This window comes from Ambystoma mexicanum, chromosome 1q (genome assembly GCF_040938575.1).
Source record: "Ambystoma mexicanum isolate Mex_15411 chromosome 1q, UKY_AmexF1_1, whole genome shotgun sequence".
Taxonomy (NCBI): domain Eukaryota; kingdom Metazoa; phylum Chordata; class Amphibia; order Caudata; family Ambystomatidae; genus Ambystoma; species Ambystoma mexicanum.
This window is the reverse complement of record NC_090922.1, coordinates 223388266-223412891: the sequence shown is the minus strand read 5'-3', so window position 1 is coordinate 223412891 and position 24626 is coordinate 223388266. Positions and strand designations below refer to the sequence as shown.

Genomic DNA, 24626 nt, shown 5'->3' with positions numbered 1-24626 from the left:
CCTTTACTCTATACTACTCAGAACCATTCTCCACATCACCAATTCCGCATGCCTGCCCAGCTCACCCCTAAACTTGACCAGCTTAGGCACCGCATCACCCACCCTCACAGAGCCCAGCACCACAATCATGCTTACCCTACTCGCTCCCCCATGCCTTTCGGACAGGCTGACCAGATTACGATCCAGACTTCCCAAAATACACGAGCCTAGAGCCAGGGACTCCACACAATCCAGACTCACACACCGAACATCCATTAGCTCCTGCGCTAACCTTACGCTAAAAAAACCCGAACCTAAACCCGTCAACTCCACTATAACCAACAATAGAGCGCTCAGCACAGCTACCACCCCCACCCCTGCCAAAGCCAAAACCCTACCTATAAAAGGTGCCCTCATCAACGCACGCTCCATGATTGCCCATGCCACGGACATCGCTGATCTCATTTTAGCTGACGATCTAGACTTCCTAGCCATAACAGAGTCCTGGCTCCATGCAGCCGCTGGCCCAGCCCTTTCGCTAGCCATCCCCACTGACTACACCATCATCCGAGCGGACAGAACTGAAGCTAAAGGCGGTGGTTTGGCCATCATTGCCAAGACCCACCTTAACATCAGACCCAACTCCGCCACACACCTCCCATCATGTGAATCACTTACAGCCAAACTACCCATCGCTAACTCCCAAACAATATCCATTCACTTACTATACAGACCGCCCGGACCCCCGGGATGTTTCGAGGAAGACCTCAATGCCATCCTTACCGACAACCTAAAAAACTCCTCACAATGCCTTCTCTTAGGAGACTTCAATTTAGGATACAAAGACCCCAAAGACAATCAAGCCACTCTCATCAGTAACACCCTGTCTGAACTAGGCTTCACACAAAAAGTAACCAGCCCCACCCATAACAAAGGGAGAACCCTTGATTGGATAGCAGACTATAACTGTGCCGTATCGATCACTAACAACACTCCCCAATCCTGGACCGACCACCACCTCCTCTCCTTCTCACTTGAGGCCTCAAGCCCTACAACCAACATGGCACTAGCCCCAGCCATCCACACGAGAAGCAAAAAAAATATTACAGTAGAAAAACTGATCCCACTCATTCTTCCTACACTAAGCCAACTCCAAGACTCTAATCCTTATGACCTCGTAGAAGGCTATAACAACACCATGCGCATAGCCTTAGACGCCATTGCACCATTGAAACTCAGAAAATCCAAACCAAAAAAGCACCTCAACCAATGGTTCTCCAGCCATCTTAAAACCCTTAGATTGGAAAAGAGTAAACTGGAACAAGTCTGGAGACAATCTCCGACTGACCACAACAAACTATTGCTTAACAAAATAACGGCCAACTATAAAAAAGAAATCATAGCGGCCAAACAAGAATCCTATAACCAGAGAATCTCCCAATCCAACTCCAGCTCCAGAGAATTATTTACTATCCTGAAAGAATTGGAAACCCCGGTAACAATCCCAGATACTTGCGTTAAAAACAAACAATGGTGCACCAGTGTCCAAAATGCACTAAACAACAAAGTCACTGGCCTTCAAACAAAAATTAAAAATAAGAAAGACTCCCTCACCAATCTTACCAACCCCATCAACGCCCACTCGAGCCCTCCACCCTCACACCACACACCTAACACTGCTCGCTTCAGCTTTTCCAAAGTCTCTTCCCTCGAAGTAGAAAAAATAATTCTTGGCCTTAAACCCTCCAACTGCAAAGGTGACCTCTGCCCCCCACAAATCATTAAAGACGCGGCACGAGACCTCTCGCCATTCATCACCAGACTCATCAATGCCTCTTTTTCCTCAGGAACAGTCCCCAGTAACCTTAAAGAGTCCTGGGTCCTCCCTCTCCTCAAAAAACCCTCCCTTGACCCGTCCATCCCAACCAACTACAGACCGATTACCACCGTCCCATTCCTGCTCAAGATACTAGACAAGACAGCATACCAACAAATTCAAAAGTATCTTGAAACAAACCACCTTCTAGGAATAAGACAATCCGGCTTCAGACCCCAACATGGAACTGAAACAGCCCTGATAGATCTGAAAGCCCAAATAGACGTCCTTAGAGATAACGGGAAAACTGCATTACTACTCCTGCTAGACGTCTCTGCAGCGTTTGACCTAGTTGACCATAAAATCCTATGTAATCATTTAGACTCAGCTGCCCACTTTTCACAAGAAGCCATCAGTTGGATTGAGTCATTCCTCAACAACAGATCCATGCGAGTCTTCTCCTCCTCTGCCGCCGCCGAACCCATCCCCATTACATGTGGAGTCCCACAGGGCTCGTGCGTCTCCCCCACTCTGTACAACGTGTTCACAAAGCCCCTGTTTGATTATCTAGATGGCCTGGGTATCACCTACACTAACTACGCCGATGATACACAGATCCTCATCCCGTTGACGGGAGATTACAACCAGGATTTGGCCTTGGTGAACAGGGTGTATCTCATCATCCAGGCATGGATGGCTTCGCACAGTCTATGCCTGAATGATGACAAAACTGAACTCATCCTTGGTTCCACGTCCAACCTAACCAAACTCGACCACAATTATGCCAACTTCATCATAGATGGGAACCTAATCAAGGTTTCAAAAGAAGTAAAAACCCTAGGAATATACCTCGACTCCTCCCTAACCTTCCACAAACAGGTTAGCTCGATGGCATCCTCTACGGCCTACACATGTAAGCTCATAAGAGCAGCCAAACCCTTCCTCTCCACCCACAGCTGCACTACACTAGCCAGAGCATTGGTACTATCCAAACTGGACTATTGTAACGCCCTCTACATAGGAGCCACCAAACAAATCACCAACAAAATTCAGACGCTACAAAACAACGCCCTTAGGGCAGCACTCAATATTCCCAGGAGGGAACACATTTCCAATATCAGGAAATCCCATAACTGGCTCAGCACAACAGACAAAATCCTGCTTAAAGTAGCATCGCTCACCCACAAATGCCTGAATAATGCTGCCCCACGCTATCTGGCAGACAGAATATGCAAACACACCCCCCATCAGACCCACCAGAACCTCCAATGCTAATCTGCTCACCGTCCCCAGGTTTAAACGCACTAAAATGGGTGGCAACAGCTTCCAGGTGAAAGCACCTCAACACTGGAACTCCCTACCACCATCGCTCAGAACTCCCCAACCTTACTCACTTTTAAGACGCAACTACATCCATTGGTTAAAGAACACGAACCACTAACACCTCTAACACCACACGGCTGCTCTCCCTTGCATGCTTTAAGAGAATCTGTAAATTTGTAATACTAAACTTGTATATATTTGTAATTCTTTAAATACATCTACTGCATTCTCTCCTGCCAAACTGTACACATGTTCCTTCATCGTCACACTGTAATTATGTAATGTAAAGTATAATTATGTAATGTAAAGTATAAGCATCCTGTAACCAAGCTTTGAATCACCTTGCTGCTCATGCGCCCTCATACCCTCGGGTCTGGTGCGCAATACAAATGAATAAACAAACAAACGTGTTAACAAGTAGGTATTCTTTATTCACCAGCGTGCAGTGCAATATAACATAACGACCCTCAGGACATATATAGCTTTTGTGCAGAATAAATTTAATCGATTTATGGATCATTGTGAGGACACCCCTGGATTGGGAGGAGTAGGAAGTAAAGAATCTAGCGGGACCCCACGACGGGGCCATGGTGCCCGGAATGTGGGCATTGGAATGTGTCTCCTGTAGGAGCAGTAACTTGCAGCCATGCCTATTAGCAAAGGCCATGATCTTACGGGCCTTAGTGTGATTGCTAAATCCGCGGATGTTCCAGGACATTATTACGGTAGACATATCAGTGGCAAATATCTAATCTCGATATACTCGCATCAATGAACATCCCAGATCCAGCAGTAATGCGCGTTCCCGGGGTTAAAGTCGGGAGTGCGCTCATGGTTTGCCAATGTGCGCGCTGTGAGACCTTGCATGCCCTTTTTTTCAAACACCCCATTCCCACCCGCCACCCTCACCACTAACCCAAAATCAGCAGTGTGAACATCACCCACCCTCAAATGTACAGAGCTGGGCCGGCCCCAACGTGGCCCAGACTGTCCAAAAGCCCAACAGGGGCTGACCCGCAACAAGGGCATATCCAAGAACAGTGCAATCGCAGTGGGGTGCGCTGTTGCCGTGCAGAGGCACGCTTGGAACCAGCTGGTTCCGTTACAAAACAAACAATGTTAGCGGTCATATCGTGAATACCCCAGTCCTACACAATGGGGCACAGGGAACAACACACGTACCACAGGGATCCAGCAACCCAATCCAGGCGAAACAGTGAGGCAAAACATGTCCCCGTGTTCGTGAATAGGGGGCAAGGGTTACAGCCAGAACAAGGGAGCCCTGCATGTCGGAGAACAACGGAAGTAAGTGTGGGAGAATAAACTGGACGGGATGGCAGTTGCTCCACGGCGAGCGGGTGTACAGAGCGGAAATTAAACCTGCGTAGGAGAGCATTGTATCAAGGTGAATGCAGAGGTGTGGTCGCCCATGGATGCAAACAGAGTGGTAGGACTCGATCTACATATAGGCATAGTATCTAGGCAGCACAGAGCAAGCATAGGATTCACTCATTATTCATAGAGTCATCAGCAGGAGGATGGAGAGGAACATGTGCCTCTATGAATTTAACCGCCTCAGATGACACCGTGAAGAAGTATAGTTTGTTGTTGAACGTGAACTTCAAGCGTGCAGGGAAGAGTATGGCGTAGGGGATGTTCCTCTCCTTAAGGAGTTTCTTCACTCCAAGGAACTGGCGGCGCTCCTGCTGAACTCTGGTGGAAAAGTCAGGGAAAATTCTGATCACCTGCGAGTCCATTCGTAATTCGCCCCTTTCCCGTGCGAGGCGGAGAATTTGGTTGCGATCTTTGAAGCTCAAAACCTTAGCAATGATGGGCCTCGGAAAGTCACCAGGTTTAGGCCGCGGTGACAGTGCCCCATGGGCCCTCTCAATGGTGAAGAAGGGAGACCTGTCTGGATTGCCCAATAGGTCCTTCAAGAGATCCTCGACCGCCGATTCCAGTCGACCCTTCAGCGCATTTTCAGGGACAGCAACGATGCGTATGTTGTTTCTACGCAATCTAGATTCGAGGTCATCGCATTTGGCCTTGACCGCCTTCATGTCTGAGACCAGAGTGGACACAGTGCCCTGGAGTGTAGATATATTATCTTCGTTGGTTCCAATCCTGTTTTCAGCCTGCGTGATTCTACTCCCCTGCTGATCCTGTTTGGCTCTGAGCGATGCTACATTGGCATTAATGTCATTGAGCTTTTCGTGGAAGGCTGCAAAGTTTCTAGCCATCGATTCCATTATCGCTGTGAGGTCAGTGGCAGGTGCCTCGGCGCAAGGCGGGTCGTCAGCTGGATCGCTTGATGTGTGGGCCGAGTCGGACCTCGGGGTGGCTTTAGCGAATTTGTCCATGGCCCCAGTTTTATTGGTATTCCTAGATCTGTTGGACATCGTAGATAATGTAGTAGGGGCACTGAGGGGCCAGAGTGGAGACCTGAGTAAGAGCGTTGAGACAGGAGGCCACACGGTGTGGAGGTGCAGGAGAGGCCCCACCACAAGTCCCGCAGTCAAAGAATCACAGGTCGGTGGACCAGCCCGCCAATCCGAATCGCCCAAACAAGTCTTGGCAGAGGCGGCAGGAACAACAGCGTCAGGGAAATATAAAGTAGCTGCAGGGATAGTGAGACCCCGCCACCCTAGTGGATGAGGACAGTATCCGGAACAGACCCCGAGCAAGCACCACAGGAAGAACAGACAGCAGGAGCGTGGGCGCTAGTGCACAGGCGGATATTGCATGGGGCAGTGAAGGCAATGTCCAGTAAAGACACAAAGCTGTGCCATAGTAGTAGTGCTGAGCTGGCAGGCGGTGTAGTGACAGGTAGAGAGCGTCGCAGCAGGGCCCCCCCCTCCCCCCTCCCCCCTGCTCAAGGCGGGCACACTGGAGGTTGTGCAGGTGTGGGCCACGGCTCTGACAAGCTAGGGTTCATTAAGCCTGGAGCAAGGTGGCAGCGGGGCAATCAGGGGGCCGCCAGGGTGTGGAGCAGCAGCAGCGCCGCACGGTATGGGCCCAGAGCAGGAGACCAGTCAGTGCGGCACGGGGGCCAGCCGGGGCTGCACGGCGCGGGGAGAGGCACAGGCCTGCAGTTGTTGGGAAACGGGGTCAATGCAGCTCCGGCGCGCAGCAGCCCCAGCAGCCCCTCACCTGAGTCACAGCCTGCGAGGATCCAGTCAGGCACCACCAGACGCAGAGCGGTGCGGATGCGGAGCGGACAAGGGCTCCACAGTTCAAGCACTCCCAGAAGCAGGTCCGGTCTCGGCAGCAGTGCGGGGGGACGAGTCGGAGCGGGAAGATGCAGGACGCAGCCCAGGCCACAGATGCCAGGCCAGCGGGAGCGCAGCCCAGCCCACGGCGCCTCCAAAGCGAGTCCCAGGCCAACGGCCGGCGAGCGCGGCAGCCAAGAGAAAGGTGTAGCTCCTCCAGGAGGGACGCACCGCCCGGGTGCCGAGCGGCGCGGGCGAGGAGCGGACCAGTGCCCCCCCCCCCGCTATCAGGCTCCCCGGCCGGCAAGTCCGGTCGCAACAAGGCCAGATGATCCCGGCAGCAGCGCGGGGGGACAGTCCGGATCGGGCCAGTGCCGGGCGCGGCCCAAGCTGCGGATGCCGTGTCAGCGAGGGTGCAGCCCAGCCAACGGCGCCTCCAGCGCGGGTCACAGACCTCCCGCGATACGCGCCACAGTCAGGCAGCCCAGTGGAGAGGTGCGGCAGGGAAGGCAGCAGTGGGGCGGCGCGAGCCGAGGACAATGTCACGTTGGGCCACCGAGCGCCACAGCAGCCTCGAGGATATTGCTCACGGAGATCTCCGGCTCCCGGGGTCCGATCCGTGCCAGGACCACGGCGCCACGTAGCCCCAGTTATGGGGAGGACAGAGGGTCGACCAGATAGGCGCAGAGACACTTCAGACCACAGATGTCCTCAGATGAAAAGCGGCTGTGCACGGAGCTAAATAGCTAGGCAGCCATCTTGACGGCTGCTCAACAGCGCCCCCGATACCAATCAAATTTAAAAGCTTCACTTTCTGGGTTTTGTGGCTCGCATCAAATCCTCTTTTTTTTTTTTTTTTTTTTTAACTAACCACCTCATGTTGAAACAGTACGAAATATTAAAACTTTCTTCTCCATTTTAAATCCTTGAACAAGAACCCAGCCTTTCCTCCACCCCCAGTAGTACTGTAAAAGCCTTATTGGAAATGTCAATTTAACAAGCTTCCAAAACTCCAGAAGCCTGCTGCTGGATTAAATGTGAATTGGCCAGAATACGTTCACTCAACACCGGCTACCTTTCAGAGAAGGATATGAATTGAAGATTCTGGTGCCAGTCCACAGCCCTTTAACTCGCTGGATTACATGTCTAACTTGATCCCTCCCAAATCTCCAAGTAAATTTGATTCCCTCCTTCCAAGTCCATCTTCGCTGCCTGAGGTGCTTCCCACTGGAACTCTCTTCCCCAAAGTCTGTTTAGAGACTACTCTTCTGCTTCACTAAAGTTGCATCTTTTCATATAATCTAGCCTGGTGCTTTGAGGCTTCCTCGCAAGAAGTGTGCCTTGTAAAAGCTCAATGCAAACAACCTGCAATCTAGTAGTTTGTCATAGAAGCAAGCCCAAAGGCTACCCTGATCTGTGCTTTGTTTCTCTGGGATGCAGGGAATGGGAAAGCTTTTACTTGGATTGCATGCCATTGCTGAAAATAAGCGTGCATTGGCAGCAATATTAGGCCTATTGTTTTTCAGTGCAGACCTTTCAAAAACTGATGGCTGTTGGCCACATTTGGTGGATAAGGGGGGGTTCTCGGAGTGTCTCTCTACCGGCCTATATCCCGGGATTGAGTCTCAACCAGAGTCTTTAACTCACCATTCTTTCACAGAAGAGAAATGTCCACTACATATCAGTCGTTGTCCTGCCCAAGGACAGTGCAGCACCAAAATGCCAGGCAATGTTCTTCTGAACAAGAGTAGCAACAGCAACCCCAGACACGTTTTACGGCCTGGTGGGACCGCACTCTTGAGTAGCCAAGAGAAGCCTCCTATAGATGCCTGGTCTCTACTTAACAAAAAGTGGTCACTGTGGACACTGGTGCCATTGCTTTCCAAAAGTGTAAAGATATCTGCATGTTAAGGACTCCATGGATTCAATGTTGCTAAGAAAGTATCCAAGTACTTACAAGGCATCGGGGTGGATGAGTTTTCCCTGTGATGTTGCGATGGATGCCTCGTGTCCGCTCAGGATAAGAGCAAAGGGCTGTTCAGACTGGCCCTGCATGGGAAAGACTACTAGTCTGCCATAGAGGAATCCAGGGCATGGACTACACTTTGAGAATCGGGCTATTTTTTGGTAGACTGGAAAGCGGCAGAGAGAAACGTAACCACTATGGACCGAGTAACCGGAACGAAAGAGGAGATGGCCATATGCACACACGAGGAAGTGACACAGGGTGAAAGTCAGTCAAGGAGCACAAGATGGGGAGAGGAAGTACCGTAAAGACATTGAGGTGTGTTCAGCTGCTGAAATGGATTGCATATTCTGTAGAGCTGCTTTTCATCACCTGTTCAGGAATTGACTGCTCAGTGGGAAGGCCCAGAAAGTATTTCTAAAAATATAGCTGTCACAAGCTTTAGAATGGTGTGCCATGCGCTGTTCCTCCAAGCACCAGCCCACCCTTATATATGGAGGATAACCAACCACCACCGCTTCTGGGAATTTGTTTCCCCTCTTCTATGGCAGTAAGAATGGCACATGCCCTCTGAAAGTGCCAAGGAGAGAATACTTTGACTAAGGCAACTGGAATAAACCTGCATGATGCTGCCCCGGAGTTGGTGTTAAGTGATTCCCCAGGGCCTCCACCCCAGCCTTGTCTGTTAAGTGTTTAAAAAAAAAAAGCCCCACAATCCCTACTATTGTTTAAGAGTTGGTGTTTAACCCCCCCCCCCCCCCCACCTACCCCCATGAACCCCATCCATTGGCCGATCCCTCCAACGGCTCCTAGGGACTTGGGTTAAGAATGAATACATTCAAGGATGTCAACGGTTGCTGCTTGTGGGCCATGATTGCAGGGCATCACGAGCCACATATCTTCAGTCGGGGTCAGCAGGAAGCAAGAAATTGGGATGCATGCACAGCTTGGGAGCTGTAGTGGCGAAATACCAAAATGCGGTAGCTTGTGGTTACCCCAAAGCAGGCACAAAATCTTCATGCAAAATGGAGTTGAGTTATGGCAGACCCCAGTGGGACCGGCAGGGAATTGGTAGGTCGAGAAAGCATAGTCTGATTCCAAAATGGCAGGAAGGATCCAACCAATCCCATGTCCCGCTTCTAACCCCCACACTGCTGTAATGCATCAATCTGAACACATTTTTGTTCATCTGATTCGTAGAATGAAAAAAAGATTTTTAAAAATGCATTTTAAAAAAAGAGGCCTCAATATTTAGCACACGATTTTATAACAAAAAAAAAAATAATAAAAAAGGTACAGGCGGCAACATATCTATTTGAGGTATAGGCAAGTTTAACAAACGAATCCCTATCTCTATAAAGCAGAACATTGGTTAGATAGTTCCTTATACAATTCCACACCGTTCAACCAATGGGCACCAAATTATGCATTGTTACCCACTAGGACCCTCCGGACATTACTGGCTCCATGACATTAATGACCCCACCCCTTTCCCTGGATTTCAGCCCCTTCACACGAGACGGAGATGGTTGCCTCAAATCGGCAAAGCAACACTGTTTTGCAAAAGGATCTGATTATTAGTTTGGGCTTTTAGGTGGCAGAGCCGCATATAAGGTGATATGATTGCATTAGATTACAGAAATGGCATATAAGGAGGGACACAAAACTTGAAATTGGTTATTTGCTCACCCATTGACTGCCCATGGACATATCTATGGCCATTGCCAGACAATCCCTGCCCTGCTCTGCCCGAAACACCTCTTGGGAACTCTTTCAGCTCACTTTAATCAAGCCTTACCATCAAACGTTGCACTCGAAGTACCTACCAGTGTTTTTTTTAAAGCAGTCTTCTGAGCTTTACTGACTTAATTGGGGCTCTAAATGTGCTACTGGTGTAATAAAAAAATCCCTTAACCAGGTCTGGCTTCAGTCACTCCATTTATAAGCACTCTGTGTGTTCTTCACTGAAGCCCTGTTATACACAAGCTAACACTTTTGGATTTGCCAAGGCTTGTTTTTAAGTGTTACACATTTGCCAGGCACTGCTGTTGGATGCCCAAGGTACTCGCACCATTTTTCACCTGCTACCATTGATTGCTAGTTAATACCCCTACGGCAGTGCCTACAAGTGCCCTCCCCATGCTACACAAAATCCCAACTGTTGTCATTGCCAATGCTTATTTTTAAATAGATCCACGTTCCGGTCATACCACCATTCGGATTGTATGTTCGTTGGTTGTATGAGGAGTAATCGACCTGCATTTCGAAGAGCAGTTTGGCAACTCCACGTGTCAAAGCTTAAATTCGTAAAAGGTTAATTGCCCTCCAGCAGACCAGTTTAAAAAAGGTACTTGCATTTCGAGCAAGGGCTTTTAGTAAGGGCTGATTGTGCTGAGGAACCTCTGCTTACTCGTGCAACATATCGTGACTCCGCGATTTGAAAACAGCATTTTTCTCCTGCTACGGTGATCATGGTACTAGTCCAAGCGTGGGAGCACATTTGCTATCAACAAACAAAGACTTAGCGCTTTAGCGCTATTGCCTGAATATTGTTTATTTTGTCTCTCTAGTGTTTGTGTGAGCTCTGCCTCCGCATCCCAGCAATCCCTACATCCTCCCAGCAGACGCACATTTCGAGCAAGGGCTTTTCGTAAGGGTTGATTGTGCTGAGAGTTGCGAGGGTAAGCCTCACTACTGAAATTACATAGTTGATACTATTGTTATTTTGCTCTTTAACAAGTAAAATACACTGTGACCTTCATACTAGAAAAACAACTTTAATGGTTCAATTATACACCTTACGCACTAACATTCCCCCGGTGGAACCGCTAACTGACCGCCCGTATGACTTTTACACAACACCAAAATGGGCCGTACAAGGTGCTCCCTCACGTGTCTCCACTCGCGGCAAATCATTGTCGCACACTAGCGATATTCGGAAGTTTTACTCCGATGGTCTGCCTACGATGGATCGAGAATTCACGAGGGTGACTGAGAAAACTTTGAGACCATTGTCTGATGTGCAAGCGATTACAGGAGTCCCAGAAAAAATTACACCGGGATCTACTGCAGTTGATCTATGCACGCCTTCAGATTCATTATTAGCTGCTTTTACCGAACCTAGTTTGCTAGGTGGCTATGCATTGCCTGCAAAATCCAAAACTACAACTGACGTCTCAATACACACAGAACCCACACAAATACAAGCAACTAATGTTCCTGATGACACGTGTCCCCTACCAGGTGACGACTTAGAAATGAAAGGTGCTGCCACGCATGTAGGAAATGACACTCCACCACCGGCAGATAGAAAAAACGGAAGATCATTTGAATGAACCAGTGGACACTGAACATTTATCGCAATCGCTCTTAATGTTCCCATAGTCTTCACTGGAATCATCAGTTTTGTCCATATCTTTCACACAACCCTCCCCAAAGCAACAAAAGCATGGCAATTTTGCCCCATTAAGTTCACAAAATGCACACATGATGATGCCTACAGAGATAACGCTACAAGCTATGAACACAGCATTGTTTTCATTAGCTAAATTATATGAAACTTTGGATGCATGAATAACTGACCAGAATTTTCTATTAAGAGAGCTATTGGAAAACAAAACTGTGGTAGCATCCAAAAATGGAAATGTGGCTACTAGTAGTACATGTGCGCCTGAAGAGAAATCAGTTAAGGTAATAGATATTAGAAATACTGCCATCGACAAAGTGGATGAGAAGAACGTGCAACAGGGGGAAGAGACAAACAAGTTGTGTGTGAATGAAAGGAAGGTGGGTTCAGGATGTGTGATGCAAGATGATGGTGTAATTGAAATAATTGAACAAGAGGAGAAGGGGAAAGCAGTAAAAGAAATGGCTCAAGGGCAAGTCAATTCACCCCCCTCCATCTAACAATGCGACGTATAACATCTTCAACGCTACTAGTAAAGATAAAAAACCTGCTGCTGAGCACCTACTGACAAAAAAAACTAGAAATCAGAAAATAACGAAAATGCAAAAGAACATAAATTCTAGACAATTCGTTAAACTGTTATCCTTACCTGACAAAAGAAGCCAAGAGAAGAGTGCAGCCATTGTGCCTAAATATACTGCTAGATCTAGAAACAAGACTGCCACACCAATGGAAAAATTGGCTGTAGAGGAAAACAGAACTCTGGTGGAAATGGATCTCGGGTATGATCCATTAGACAACCTGGTTGATGAAGTAGCAAAAACTGAACAAGTTGGTGCCACGTTAAGAACATACCCACCCTCACAGGTAGGCCAGTTGAAAGAATCAGGGGGTGATATAGTGAATGAGTCTCAAGCTCACTCATTCATGACCTTGGAAAGTAGGCGTGAAGAAATTCTAAAATCAATGGGCATCTTTATGTCCCGACATCAACCCAGTTTTAAATCAAATGTCACCGGAGTGAGTGATCTCAAGAGTAATGCAATAGGGTCAAATAACCCCAACGCAAATGAGCTGACAAAACATCAGAATAACACTTTCTATGGTGCAGGGCCATCTTTTGCTGGTGCCAATCTCGCTGCCCAAAATAAGAAAAATGAAATGAAAGTCAGCATGAAGAATCGACATAATAAATGTAGTGATTCAACTCATGTGAGCCTAATTCTACAATGCCGGGGTGGGGAGTTTGGCTTGTATGATCTGAATCGATCTTCAGTACTGAATATACTACACAATATTTCAAACTTACAGGGCACGAAATCTGATGACATATCCCAAATTGAGTTCATTCATGACCACGATAGATCAGTAGTAAAAATTTGGATGTCGTCAGCCTTAGTTAAATACACAATTTGGCAAGCAAAGAATGAAATATACCAGCTAGGGTTTCTTCTAAATCCGGGACTAATACCAAATGTAGCTAATATCTATCCAAACATCAATCAAAGAAAGGTACAGTTTGCTACTGAAACAAACAGTCCCCTAACTGTAAAATGCTTTACAGGCAAGAACAATCAAATAAGAGCGGTATCATGCTCCACGGTTGGAAATGGGACAAATGGATGTTAGCTCACTAACAAGGGAAAGTAACCAGAATATGCACTTAGCTTCTTGGAACTCTCGAGGCCATGCTCACTTAACCACCTCTATGCCTATCCTGGTCCAGTATGACATTATTATGTTGTAAGAAGTGTGGCTCAAGTCACCTCCTGTTTGGGAAAATTATCAAGTTATACTGATACCGGCAGTCAATCAAGCCAGGGGTCGTCCAAAGGCCGGTCTTATAACCGCTGTTAAACTTTCAAGTGGTCTAAAAGTCGAAGCAAGGTCATCGCCAAATAGCTTTATGCAGCTGGTGCGGGTTGTATCAGAAAGCAGAACAATTGTATGTCTGAATTTGTATTGGAGCCATCTGAGTATTTCATACAGCCGATTCTTTAGAGACTTGACGCTTTGTCTAAACATGATTGACAAAGATCCTAATATAAAACACACTGTCATAGCCGGTGAATTGAATATGAATTCTGTGGATGAAAAAATTGGAAAGTTGAAGGAGACTGTGAAGAAATGAAAGAGACTAATGAATGAGAGGTGATTTAATTTGATCAATGGTGCGGTGCCTGGTGATATTCCACCACAGATAACTTGGCGTCAAGGCAATCTGACTTCCACAATTGACTACATATACACCGACACCGGGTTATTTTGTAATTTCACCACCTTTAAAGTGTTAGATCAGTCAAAGAGTGATCATAATATTCTTGATCTAGCATGGGTATGGCCAAAGAGGGTTGTAGAAAATAACCAGCAAAGGTACACGAAGGGCCTGGCACTCTCAGTGAAGGGTAACCGGTTTAGATGGACTTCCCCACCCTAAATGATTTTCTTGCAGCTGTATTGTATCCAAAAGACATCTTAGACCCCAATATTCACATCTGGATGGGGAGTATGTTGCCATCTTGCAGCTATTTAAAGGACAATCAAAGTTGGGGGGGAAAGAAGCCGCACAAGCATGTGTATGATGAAGAGATTAGAACTAGAAAAGCCAAACTCAGGAAGGATTTGTGGTCCATATAGTCTTTTTATGACTTGTACTAATGTATTGAAAAGTTGATTTATCAACTGTATCAATAAAATAAAATAAAGGTACTATTGATCTGGCCTGCTTTTGAAAAATCTTGTTCTGTTAATGTTAGTTTTTCATGTCAAGGTGTTTATTTTATTGCTTCAATGTATTCTGTGTTTTATGGTATTTTGCTGGATGATGATGCTTCGTCTACACTTTGGCGTTAAATGTGCACTGTATAACTAAAGAAATATTTACTCATGCTCTAAAAGAGCTGGCGAGCAATTTTCGTTGAAAAAAGTCTGCCTAACATTTCTAAAGCAACAAGAAAGAAGGCGCAGAACCTACCCCCCCCTCCCCTCCACCTCCCTCTCAAATCTGTTTGAATTCCATAAAATGGGGTTATGTATTACAATTTTAGATAGAACATTAAAAGTCAATTCCAACAATCTGGTTAAGACAGCCTATGGTGTCTATCATGCAAGGTAATCCACATATCCAATGAGTGCTCAACGTTATCCATTCAGACATTACGACTCCCATTGGGTGTACTTAAAATTTGTATACATTGTTGAAGCACTTAGTTCTTCAACAGTGATTGTCTAATAGCGCCTTGTGGGTAGCTGTTGAAATAATCGATTAAGGGCAACCGGATCTGCAACTATTGTGTAAACCGATTGAGGAGAGCAGTAAACTTCATCTGAAAGATTTTCTATATTTTGAACTACTGTAGAGCAGTGGCCGAAGTACACAAAAAGAAGTAGTGGAACTATGTTCCCTGCTGGCCTGTCCATGATCCCCACAAACCCCATTGCCACGCCCCCTCCCATGCACAAAACAAGCCCCCAAACGCATGCGCCTGCTGTTGGGGAACGTTCAGTGTAGTGCACTGAAAGTGCAAGTTAAAACTTCTTCCTACACTTTTATTTTAAAATATTGCGGTGTTTCTTTTTCAAATAAAAGTATAGAAACAGTAAAACTTAATTAAAAAAAGTAGAGGAGCACAACTCTCGCCCACTTCGAACAGTGCTATAGAGAGACCCCTCCATGCTACACCAGAAAAAAAAAATACAACTCGGCACACCTCTTGCAAGGAAAGCTGTTTTATTTCCACAAAAATAGAAGTGCACCAGCTAAGAACTCTGCTGCCACGGAATGTTCTTCCAAGTCAGCACAAACACTTTATGAAGGCAGACAGCGTCATCAGTGACATAACTTACATAAAGTGCAAACTCACGCGGCTGGTTGGTGGAGATCCTATGCATAGGTTACCTGCTCCATAAGGGATGCAAGGCCATTGGACCCAGCCCCTTCTGTCCATCTTCTTCCATTTGGGTTCTTCGTTTCGCGTCATTGGGCATAAAGCTACCACTGATTGGCAATAATGAGAAGAAAAATAAATACGCGCTCTAACCTGATGTGCACTTGGTACTGCAGACATGGGCTAAGAGGATACTTGGAGGCCATCGCTTCTAACAAACTGCAGCTAGATTCCAGACACGTTGGTCCGACCAAAGTTCCCCACCCTCGTTATGTTTTATCCCTCCCAGCACATATCACGTGACCTATGGTGAAGGCAGCTGATCCTTAGTTTCAGATCTTTTCTGATCGATTGGATGCCTGTCAGGTATACGGTTGGTGGTATTGGGCTGACTGGTACCTTGGAATAGCGGAGATCTTGGGGCTGAGACTTTCTGCGCTATTACTTGGAGCTGAGGCTGGAAGGGTTGGAGGCTTGTGTCCTCCTTCTCGTGCAATCGCTTTTCACTGTAAGATCTCAACTCCCTCATGGCTTTGTAGGGCGCATTCCTTCTGCGATACGAAATATTGGCAACATGTGGCTAGGAAGGGTTTATGAATCTCTGCAACTCTGGCCTTCCTCAGCGGTACCCAGCTACAATCTATTAACGCCTGCCTGCATACACTTTATTTCTATATGTGTGACTTGGACCTGCAGCATTGGCTTCAGCGCAAAACTAAGCATTGATTCCAGTATGGTTGCTATTTTCTAAGATGGCGTTTTGATTCCCCATTTATTACTAGAGCAAGACGCGCACCCCCCTCCTCCCTGTAACCTCCCTTAGCCCCTAATGCACCTCAGTTTCATATCACTGGGGGGGGGGGTCTGGGCTGGGCTGGGCTGGGAGTTTGGGACGACCGTGCTTCCTTCCTAACACCAACATAAACCTACTGAGGGCCTTCTTGATTTCTTCAGCAGCAAACGCATGTTAATGTGGCAGTCGTGAATGGTTGAGTGAGTAGAGCAGCTGAAGCCCCCCTCTGTTGAATAAGGTCCCTCTTGAGTACCCTAGAATGACCCCTATCTAAGTTGGAGGTAGTGATATTCTGGCTACAGCTTGTATGTATGCTAAGACTTCTCTCTCCAGAATAATTGTGCTTCACTTGTTGGCCAAATCCCCCCTTTGCCTAGGTTTCCTCCCAAAATCCATGGGAGCGAGAGGTCCATGCTGTGTAAGCATGTCTAGCACATATACCCTCTGAGTGTTTGGTGTGCATTCTCTTTTGGAAATGCAACTTGAGAATGCTTTGAGTCACTCAACTCCTACTTCGAGTTGTTGTCTGTGGCCAGAACCTCCCCACGCCCTTTCCAATAAACAATACAAGCAAGTTTTTCTGTCGCTTTGTGACTATAACCTTTTGGTACCATTCCTCACGTGAGTTGCAAGATCGTGGGGGTCGGCAGGCCAGCTAATCCAACTTCTCGATTAGAAATCCAGTGCCTTATTTGTGCTTCATGAAAGAGCTCTTTCTGCCTTAGAGGAAAATGGTCTTTACAGTTTACCAAGGTTAATGGATCACTGATGAAATAACTGAGATAGACCACCCCTCTCCCATGATCCAAAGGTGCCATTTATCCAGTCTGGAGAAAAAGACCCGCTTTCTTTAGTGTTCTCAGCCCCATGTTCTACATCCTTAAAGCGCTATCCCAATACAATACAAATGTGGAGGTAGTGAGCAGAGTGCCTGAATTATTCTACCCTAAATGGGGCATGGGGGAGAGACTATGTAGATGGGTTTGAGTAACCACCTGTTGAGGACTTATCCAGTGAATAGAACAGGCATTTCCCCTCCAGTCCAAAATTAGATCGGAGCCATTATACAGAGGTAAACCATTTTCATTTGCAAGCTACTAATGATACATTAAAAGTCACTTGTCACCTCAGGCCTCCAGATATGTACAGCACACCATTTCTTTCTCGCCAAAAGTCCATTATCACTAGTCTGTGGCAAGTGCTTGTTGTGAGGCATGCATTATGTGCTTGCATATATTAGAAGGTACCACACAACAAATCCTAGTATTAATTAGTAATCTGTCCTTGCAGACCATTAGTTTTTGACCAGCCCAAATAAATTACGAATTTTCAATCTGAGCTTATTTATAGCTGTTGGGGGAACTTACTGTTCGAGCAATACTAAGGCATAAAAACCTGGAAATCTCTAATTGTTGCTATTCTTATCCCAAAATACTTCTCCCATCTCTCCATATCCTCTTAAATATTTTAAAGCAAGAAATTGGAATGATACAAATCTTCAAATGATGGAGTCCACTTATTCCTTAAATAGCCAATGGAAACACTGAAATGGATATGCTTCTATTAAAGGTTTCTGAAATAAATCCACCCCATGGATTTATGAAACTCTTTCCTTAATCGAGAAACATTCTTAACTGTCTTCAACTCTTCCATCGATGTTGGACATGGAAACCAAAATATAATCCACTTATAATTAAGCCCTTTAAATTGTTATCCATTTTTCCATCAGTCATGTGGATTATTCGAGACAATGGTTCCATAGTCACAACAAAGATTAAAGGGGAAAGAGGACATTCTTTTCGGGTTCCCATGAGTGTTTTGTCTGTTTTGATAGGTAGAAGGCCTCCAAGATTTACCCTGACCATTTAAATCTCTATAACCCCTTTGAAAGTACCCTGAGATATACTACAGTTCTTTCTCCCAAACTAATGCTTCAAGACTTTTTCCATTTTTACTAGTTTTGGTGTGAGCTGCAGCACCGCTAAATCAAATTCTGCCCCACACCCATCCAAACAACAAAATCTCAAATGATGTTAATTATCATATCCGCTATCATATTTTCTGTAAAGTAGCTATCCATAGACTGATCAATTTCTGTGCCGGGGCCAGGTATAGTTTCATCTACCTTCCATTCCTGTCTGTAGTCGCCACTAGGGTATGAGGACCATTGGGCTATTTTCCACACCAGAAGTACATCCGTGAGTGGAAAGCCTTTATGAACGTGCAATGTCTTTCAGTGTTGTGAAAAGATTGCCATGCCTCAATATGACCCAGCTCTCTCAGTACTCTGGAAAGTGCATTGGTTTTTTAAAAATCATTTGGGGATGAAGGAAGTGATTTGTCAGGAGTTGGGATTTGGGTTTAAGGCTCCTCTTGTCGTTTACCACCAACCCCTTCAATGAAGACTGCCATTGTTGGCAGGAGGCCAAGAAAGACTTCATATTGATTTTATTGTGGGGATTGGGGTGACCAAAGAGATGCCCTTTCACAAGTTATTAGTGGCCATAGGGGTCTCGGTAAAGCTTTAGAGCAGATTTCCTTCAGACTGGAGAATTCAGTTGTTCAGAACATTAAGGTTACTACTTGAAAAATGTAAATTTATTTCTCAGAAGTGCGTTCCCATGACCCAACGTCTCATACCCTTCATTAGAATAAAATTAACAGTAATGCAGTCTATTCATTTCTGCCCTTTTGTGTAAGACGTCCCCATCCTGAATGAACCTGTTCCAATCCCAATCTCTTAAAAACATTACGTGACAATAAACAAGGAATAGGTGTTTCAAGCCAAGCACCTTACTTGGCTTGATGTGGTTAGTTTGGTCAGGTCAGTGCTCAAATTGAAACTGTAGTTGAGATGCCAATGCCTAGGCCACTGATGTCCCCCTTTATTACCTGTAACAATATCAGATATGTTTGTTATTTAATATCTGTACTTTGCCCATTACCACTGTGGTGACCTGACGGCACCTGACCTTGACTGAGAGGTGCCGTATTGTGACCCTGCCAGGGTGTCGCCAGACATTGGTCTTTGAATCTGAAAGAAAAGGGTTGGGGGTGGGGGGGTTTGGCAATAGATGTCAATTTTTGCGGGGGAGAAGCACAGGTAATGAGGGTGTAGGAATTCTGGTTGTGATAGCTCGGATGCGTGTTTAACTGGGATTATTTAGTGGAATGTGAGAGAATATTTCAGGAATATACAGTTTGGCTTAACTGTGATGGCAGTATCTAGACTGGACAATGCATGGTGCTAGCTGTGATTGCCGGATGTACTTGGGTGCTCAAGCATGCCCTAGTAGTGTAGAGGCTTTTCATCAGCTCTATTGCACTCTGTATAACATGGAAGAGAACTGGGTTTGCCATGCCAGATGTCTGTATCAATACTTGCATGTGTATAGATGAATGTGGGGAAAACCTGAGGAAAATTGTATGGGCGGGGAAGAGCAATCGTTATCCAAAATTATGTTTCTTAAACTGGGAGCTAGGTTTACTCCCCATACATTTTTAAGGTGGGTGAGAAGGATTCTAATGCCATAATAAGGTGGGGATTGGTCTCAGTTTGTTTGGCTCCTGAGTGGTAGGAGAGATTATCTGTAGAAAAGTAATCGTAGAGCCCAGACTTCGAGTGAAGGTATAGTATAATTGGTGCTTTCAAAGGGTAACACTAAACCCCTTTTGTTTGCAATTCATGGTGTCTAGTCCAGCAGCAACCCACTTTCGAAATGTGAGATTCTTAAAAGAGCAGTTGTTGGTCGGACAGGGTAGAAATGAAACCATTTTATGTTTACATTCATGAAGGGCATGTAAAAGCTAGGTGCTGTCACATGTTCGGATCATGACCGGATCCATGTTCTTAAAGATTGTTTGCTTGTCTCTGTGGGCTTCAGAATTAGAACCGCTTTCAATAAGCCACTTGTGTCCAGCCCAAGTCTGAATTCTTCTTCTGCTGAACCCGCTGTAGAAGAGCACTTCTCAGGGTCGTTTTTAGAACCATGATCTCTTCACAACAAACACATTTATTGTACTTATTTGCAAGACTAAGTTGCTTCTCGGATACAGAACAGAGCCAATAATAATGCTCTGCTAATAGTTTTAATGTTGGTGTAGACTGTAGATGGTCGAAGCACCCCATGAACTAACACGCAAGAAAATATTCCAAAAGCAAAATGGAAGAAACACTGATTCTAGGCAGAATGTTATCCTGAAGGATCGTAAAGTCATTTAACCAGTTGGACAGATTTATCCATTAAATCAAAGCTAGATTGTATTAAATTGTTTCCGAAACCTTTGACCGCTATGAGATTAATTTGCAACAATAAAGATTACTTGAGGGGAAAGCTAAATAAAGACCAATGTCACATGGTCACCATCACCCTATGGCCTGCAATGTAGTGGGAGTCTAGCAAAGAAGCCGAGTACAGTAAATGGACCTTAAGCGGTTCTGTGCAAATATATAATGGCTATTTGTCCAAGCCTTCGTCAGGAGACACTTTTTAGCATTTCAGTATAGATCAAAACTAATGTACAACAATGGCAAAGCTGCATATTGTTTCAGTTTCACTATATAAAGTGCAGGGGACTCCAAGTCAACCTTGTCCCAACTACACACTACTGGGTCTTCGTGACTACAAATGCATTCTGGAGTGTTTAGTCTTTGATCGATTGGAATGAAGCAATTGGGCCAAAGATACCCAATTAAGGTGCATTGAAAATAAATCTCTGCTAGCAATTGTACATAAGGCAATTGCTGTCAAGGTTAATGAGGCATACTTATCAGTTTTGAGAAGAGCATCCAGCCGACCTACCCCAACCCTCCCTATAGTCCAGTGAAAGTTGTAGTATAAGACAAAACAACACATTTGATTACACTTAAATATTGCATCTGTATTCGTTGCCCATCGCAACCCACTGTGCAAACTGCTAGAAACAGAGGGCTGTTCAAAGGCAGCAAAGGGAAATGAGGAGTGCGGAATTTCACTGAGATAAGGCGCTGAACCCAGGCAAATATGTAAAGGGGGGTGGGGGTGAGAGAAAAAAACTCTCTTTCTCTCTCTTTTGTCAACACCAGGAATCTATTCAAGAAAGCATTTGACATGCAACCAAGTACAGATTTTTCTTCATTCAAGAAGCCACCATGCTATGGGAAGATTGGGCTCCCATTCCACTCATTTTCCTCGCAGCGACCTCTGACCCTAGACCACATTCTTGAGGGGAGACATTCTAGTGTTCTGTGAAGTTAGATGAGCGTGCCAAGGCATTAGGAGTCATCAGTGCGGCAGCTTCTTCCATTGAGGTGATTGACCGACTGGTTGTGCCCTTCATAGGTGAAGTGCACTGCACATGAAATCGCCATCCTATATTTATCTTCATCTTGGATGGGGAGGTCGTGAAATCCTGTAAAGATTTCTTCTTAAGTAAAATAGCTGAAGCTAAATCTTTGAAGAGCTTGTGTGCAAAATAGGTCATGCAGTGCACGATATTGGTTGACGGAAGAGGAATTGAAGTGAATGGCACTAAGGTGTTTTGCTACACCCACAAACACAGCTCTGGAAATCGAGGAATAGTTTCTGCAAAAAACACTTGGACATGTGCAGCTTTATTGAATAAGGTTGGATAATTGTGCAAAAAAATCCTAAAATTGCAAAAATGTTTTTCGCGTTTGTGCTTACAACTTAATTATCACATTAGATAATGAAGTGATTTGATTTTAAAACTTTTTCCTTTTGTTTTCACAGGAAGGGGAAGAAGAGGTGTTCAAGCTCCATTGCTGTCCGACTCAATCAGAGAAATGACGGCCTGGTTATTGCAGAGTGCAAGTTTGTGCACAACCATCTACTGTGTCCTATTGAGTTCAAGCATCACTTCAGAAAGGGACATATTCTTGAACAGACTGTGCGTAAGCCTGCCAAACGTGGGCGCAAGCCCTCTAAAGGCATCAGCCAACCTGCCCCAATGATGCACAACTCTGCCCAGTCCATGCATAATCCGCAACAGTCAATGCCTTACCCCTCCCAACCAGCACAGCCCACTTCCCAGGCAGTCCACTCCCCTTCCAAGGCCACCCATCAGCCCGCTCCTGTGATCCAGCATACATCTCAGGCTGTCCAGCACCCTCCTGAGACCATACAGACTACTCCCGAAGCTGTCCACCACTCCCGGGTAATGCGCCGTACCACCCAAGCTGTACGCCTCTCCTCTCAGGGTATGCACCAGGCCTCGCAGGCCATGCGCCAGGCTGCCCAAGCAATGCGCCAGGCCTCGCTGGCCAATCGACAGACCTCTCTGGCAGCACGCAGCCCTTCCCTTGCTGTACGCAGCCCCTCCCTTGCTGTACGCAGCCCTTCCATTGCTGTACGGAACCCTTCCATTGCTGTACGGAACCCCTCCCTTGCTGTACGCCATGCCTCCCAGGCTGTGCGCCGCAATGCTCGTGCTGTCCGCCGCAATGCTAGACCTGTGCGCTCTAGTAAAAAGGCGGCCAAGCAGTTTCTCGGGGACCACGACATCCGACGCCTGCTTGCGTCCTGCAAAGGCCGAGACCTTGACCTCAAGGATACCTTCCAGGCACTGAATGGGCTTTTCGCTGGTGATCCCACATCTAAAGTGAAGGTGGTCTTCGTAAAGAACAATGCCATAATCCAAACTGTGTTCTTCCAAACTTCGCTGATGAGGTCCCTCTGCCAGCGGTTTCCAGAGACACTTATATTTGACCGAATGATGGGCTTCAATGAGGAATTTGCTCTCTTCACACTCCTTTGTGTGGATGCCAATGGCAGGGGCAGGGAATGCGCCTTCTGTTTGGCCCGCAAAGGGACACCTGACCTGCTCCGTTTCACTCTTTTGTCACTAACCCAGAGCATACCAGAGGTTACGTCCAAGGTGGGGAGTGTGACTGTTGGTGTGAGGGTCCCAGAGCCTGGGGTGGTGCAGGAGTTTCTGCCAAGCGCCCGTGTTCAGATCTGTCGCCTGGAGGTTCTTGGGGCCTTGTTGAATAAGATCCAGGAGATCGGCTCAGCACAAGATGAGAAGTCCTGGCCCCTCCTCTGTGACTTGGCTTCTTCAAGTTCTCCTGAAGCATATACCCAAACAATGGAGCGGATGGAGGTGTCCTTCTCCTGTGACTTTATGAGGTACTTCCATGAACATTGGCACCCATGTCGTAAGATGTGGGTGGCATGCTGGGGGCTTGAGACTCAGCAGGGCACTAACACGCTAATCAGACAACACCAACAGAAGCTGGTCTCTGGCCTCAGCCCATCACCCACACTAGGCCAGTGTATCCTAGACTTAGTGGCTATGCAGACGCCAAAGGTGGACTTGGAATGTCTAAATGGAGAGGAGGTTGCAGCATGCTACCGCTCGGTCTGTAATCCTGAACCAGCTAGACTGATCGAGAGAGAGCTTGGCATTGCTGGCAACGGCTCCTACAGCATCCAAGGAACAGATGATGGCTACACTCTAGGAGATGGGACATCCAAATTCCTTCTTGACCAGAAGTTAACCACCTGCAGCTGCCTTTTCCACACTTCGAGTCAACTTCCGTGCCGTCACCTCTTTGTAATTCGCTTCCGGACAGGTGACACGCTGTTCGATGTGAACCTTCTGCAAAAGAACAAGTCGTCCCTTATCAAAACCCTTCAACAATGACCAGTGTTTGTTTTTATAAGAAGTTGATAATCCGCCCTTCATTTTGGGAGGAGGAGATGCAGGAACTAGACAATGTATCGTGTGGTGTCCACACATGTTAACGCTGTCCCTGGCCTGCATCCAGCCAGACGAGCAAAAAGGACAATGTTGAAGACGTTTTTAATATTAATTCTATTTGTAGTTCACATTTTTTCTAGTCTTTGTTCTTTCGCATTTTAGAGCAGCAGATTAAGCGATGCTCTACGGGGTAACCAATTGATTTAGATAAAAAAAATAAAAAACTTGAGATAGTAACTTTGTATCCTGTTCATGTTTTTTCTAATCGGGCAATGAGTGTGTGGAGTTTGAAAATGGGACATTCATGATCAAAATATGAGGTAGGTCTTATTGGATCAACATCACTCTGTGAAGATAACTGGAATGCATGTACATTTCTGGGATGGGTTCTGAATTTGTATCTATTGTGTAAAGCGAATTGCTGTAGAACAAAGTTCTGGGAAAGAATGGTTTGTAATCTGTACAGGGCAATATCTTGTTCGTAGCCTTCAAAATCAAGAATTTTATTTGACCACCTGAGCATTCCAGTAAATTGGTTTCAAAGCT

At 46.1% G+C, this 24626-nt stretch overlaps 1 protein-coding gene across 3 annotated transcripts in view; it reads left to right on the top strand.

The window, feature by feature from the left end:
• Positions 1-24317, top strand: part of LOC138526856 (uncharacterized protein ZSWIM9-like) — a 115842-nt gene extending 91525 nt beyond the window's left edge. For all 3 annotated transcript variants that reach the window (XM_069637616.1, XM_069637627.1, XM_069637609.1), the window contains exon 3: positions 22112-24317. In XM_069637616.1, coding sequence (XP_069493717.1) covers positions 22112-24023 — 1912 coding nt within the window. In that variant the 3' untranslated portion in view covers positions 24024-24317. The remainder of the gene's footprint in view (positions 1-22111) is intronic.
• The last annotated feature ends 309 nt before the right edge of the window (positions 24318-24626 follow it).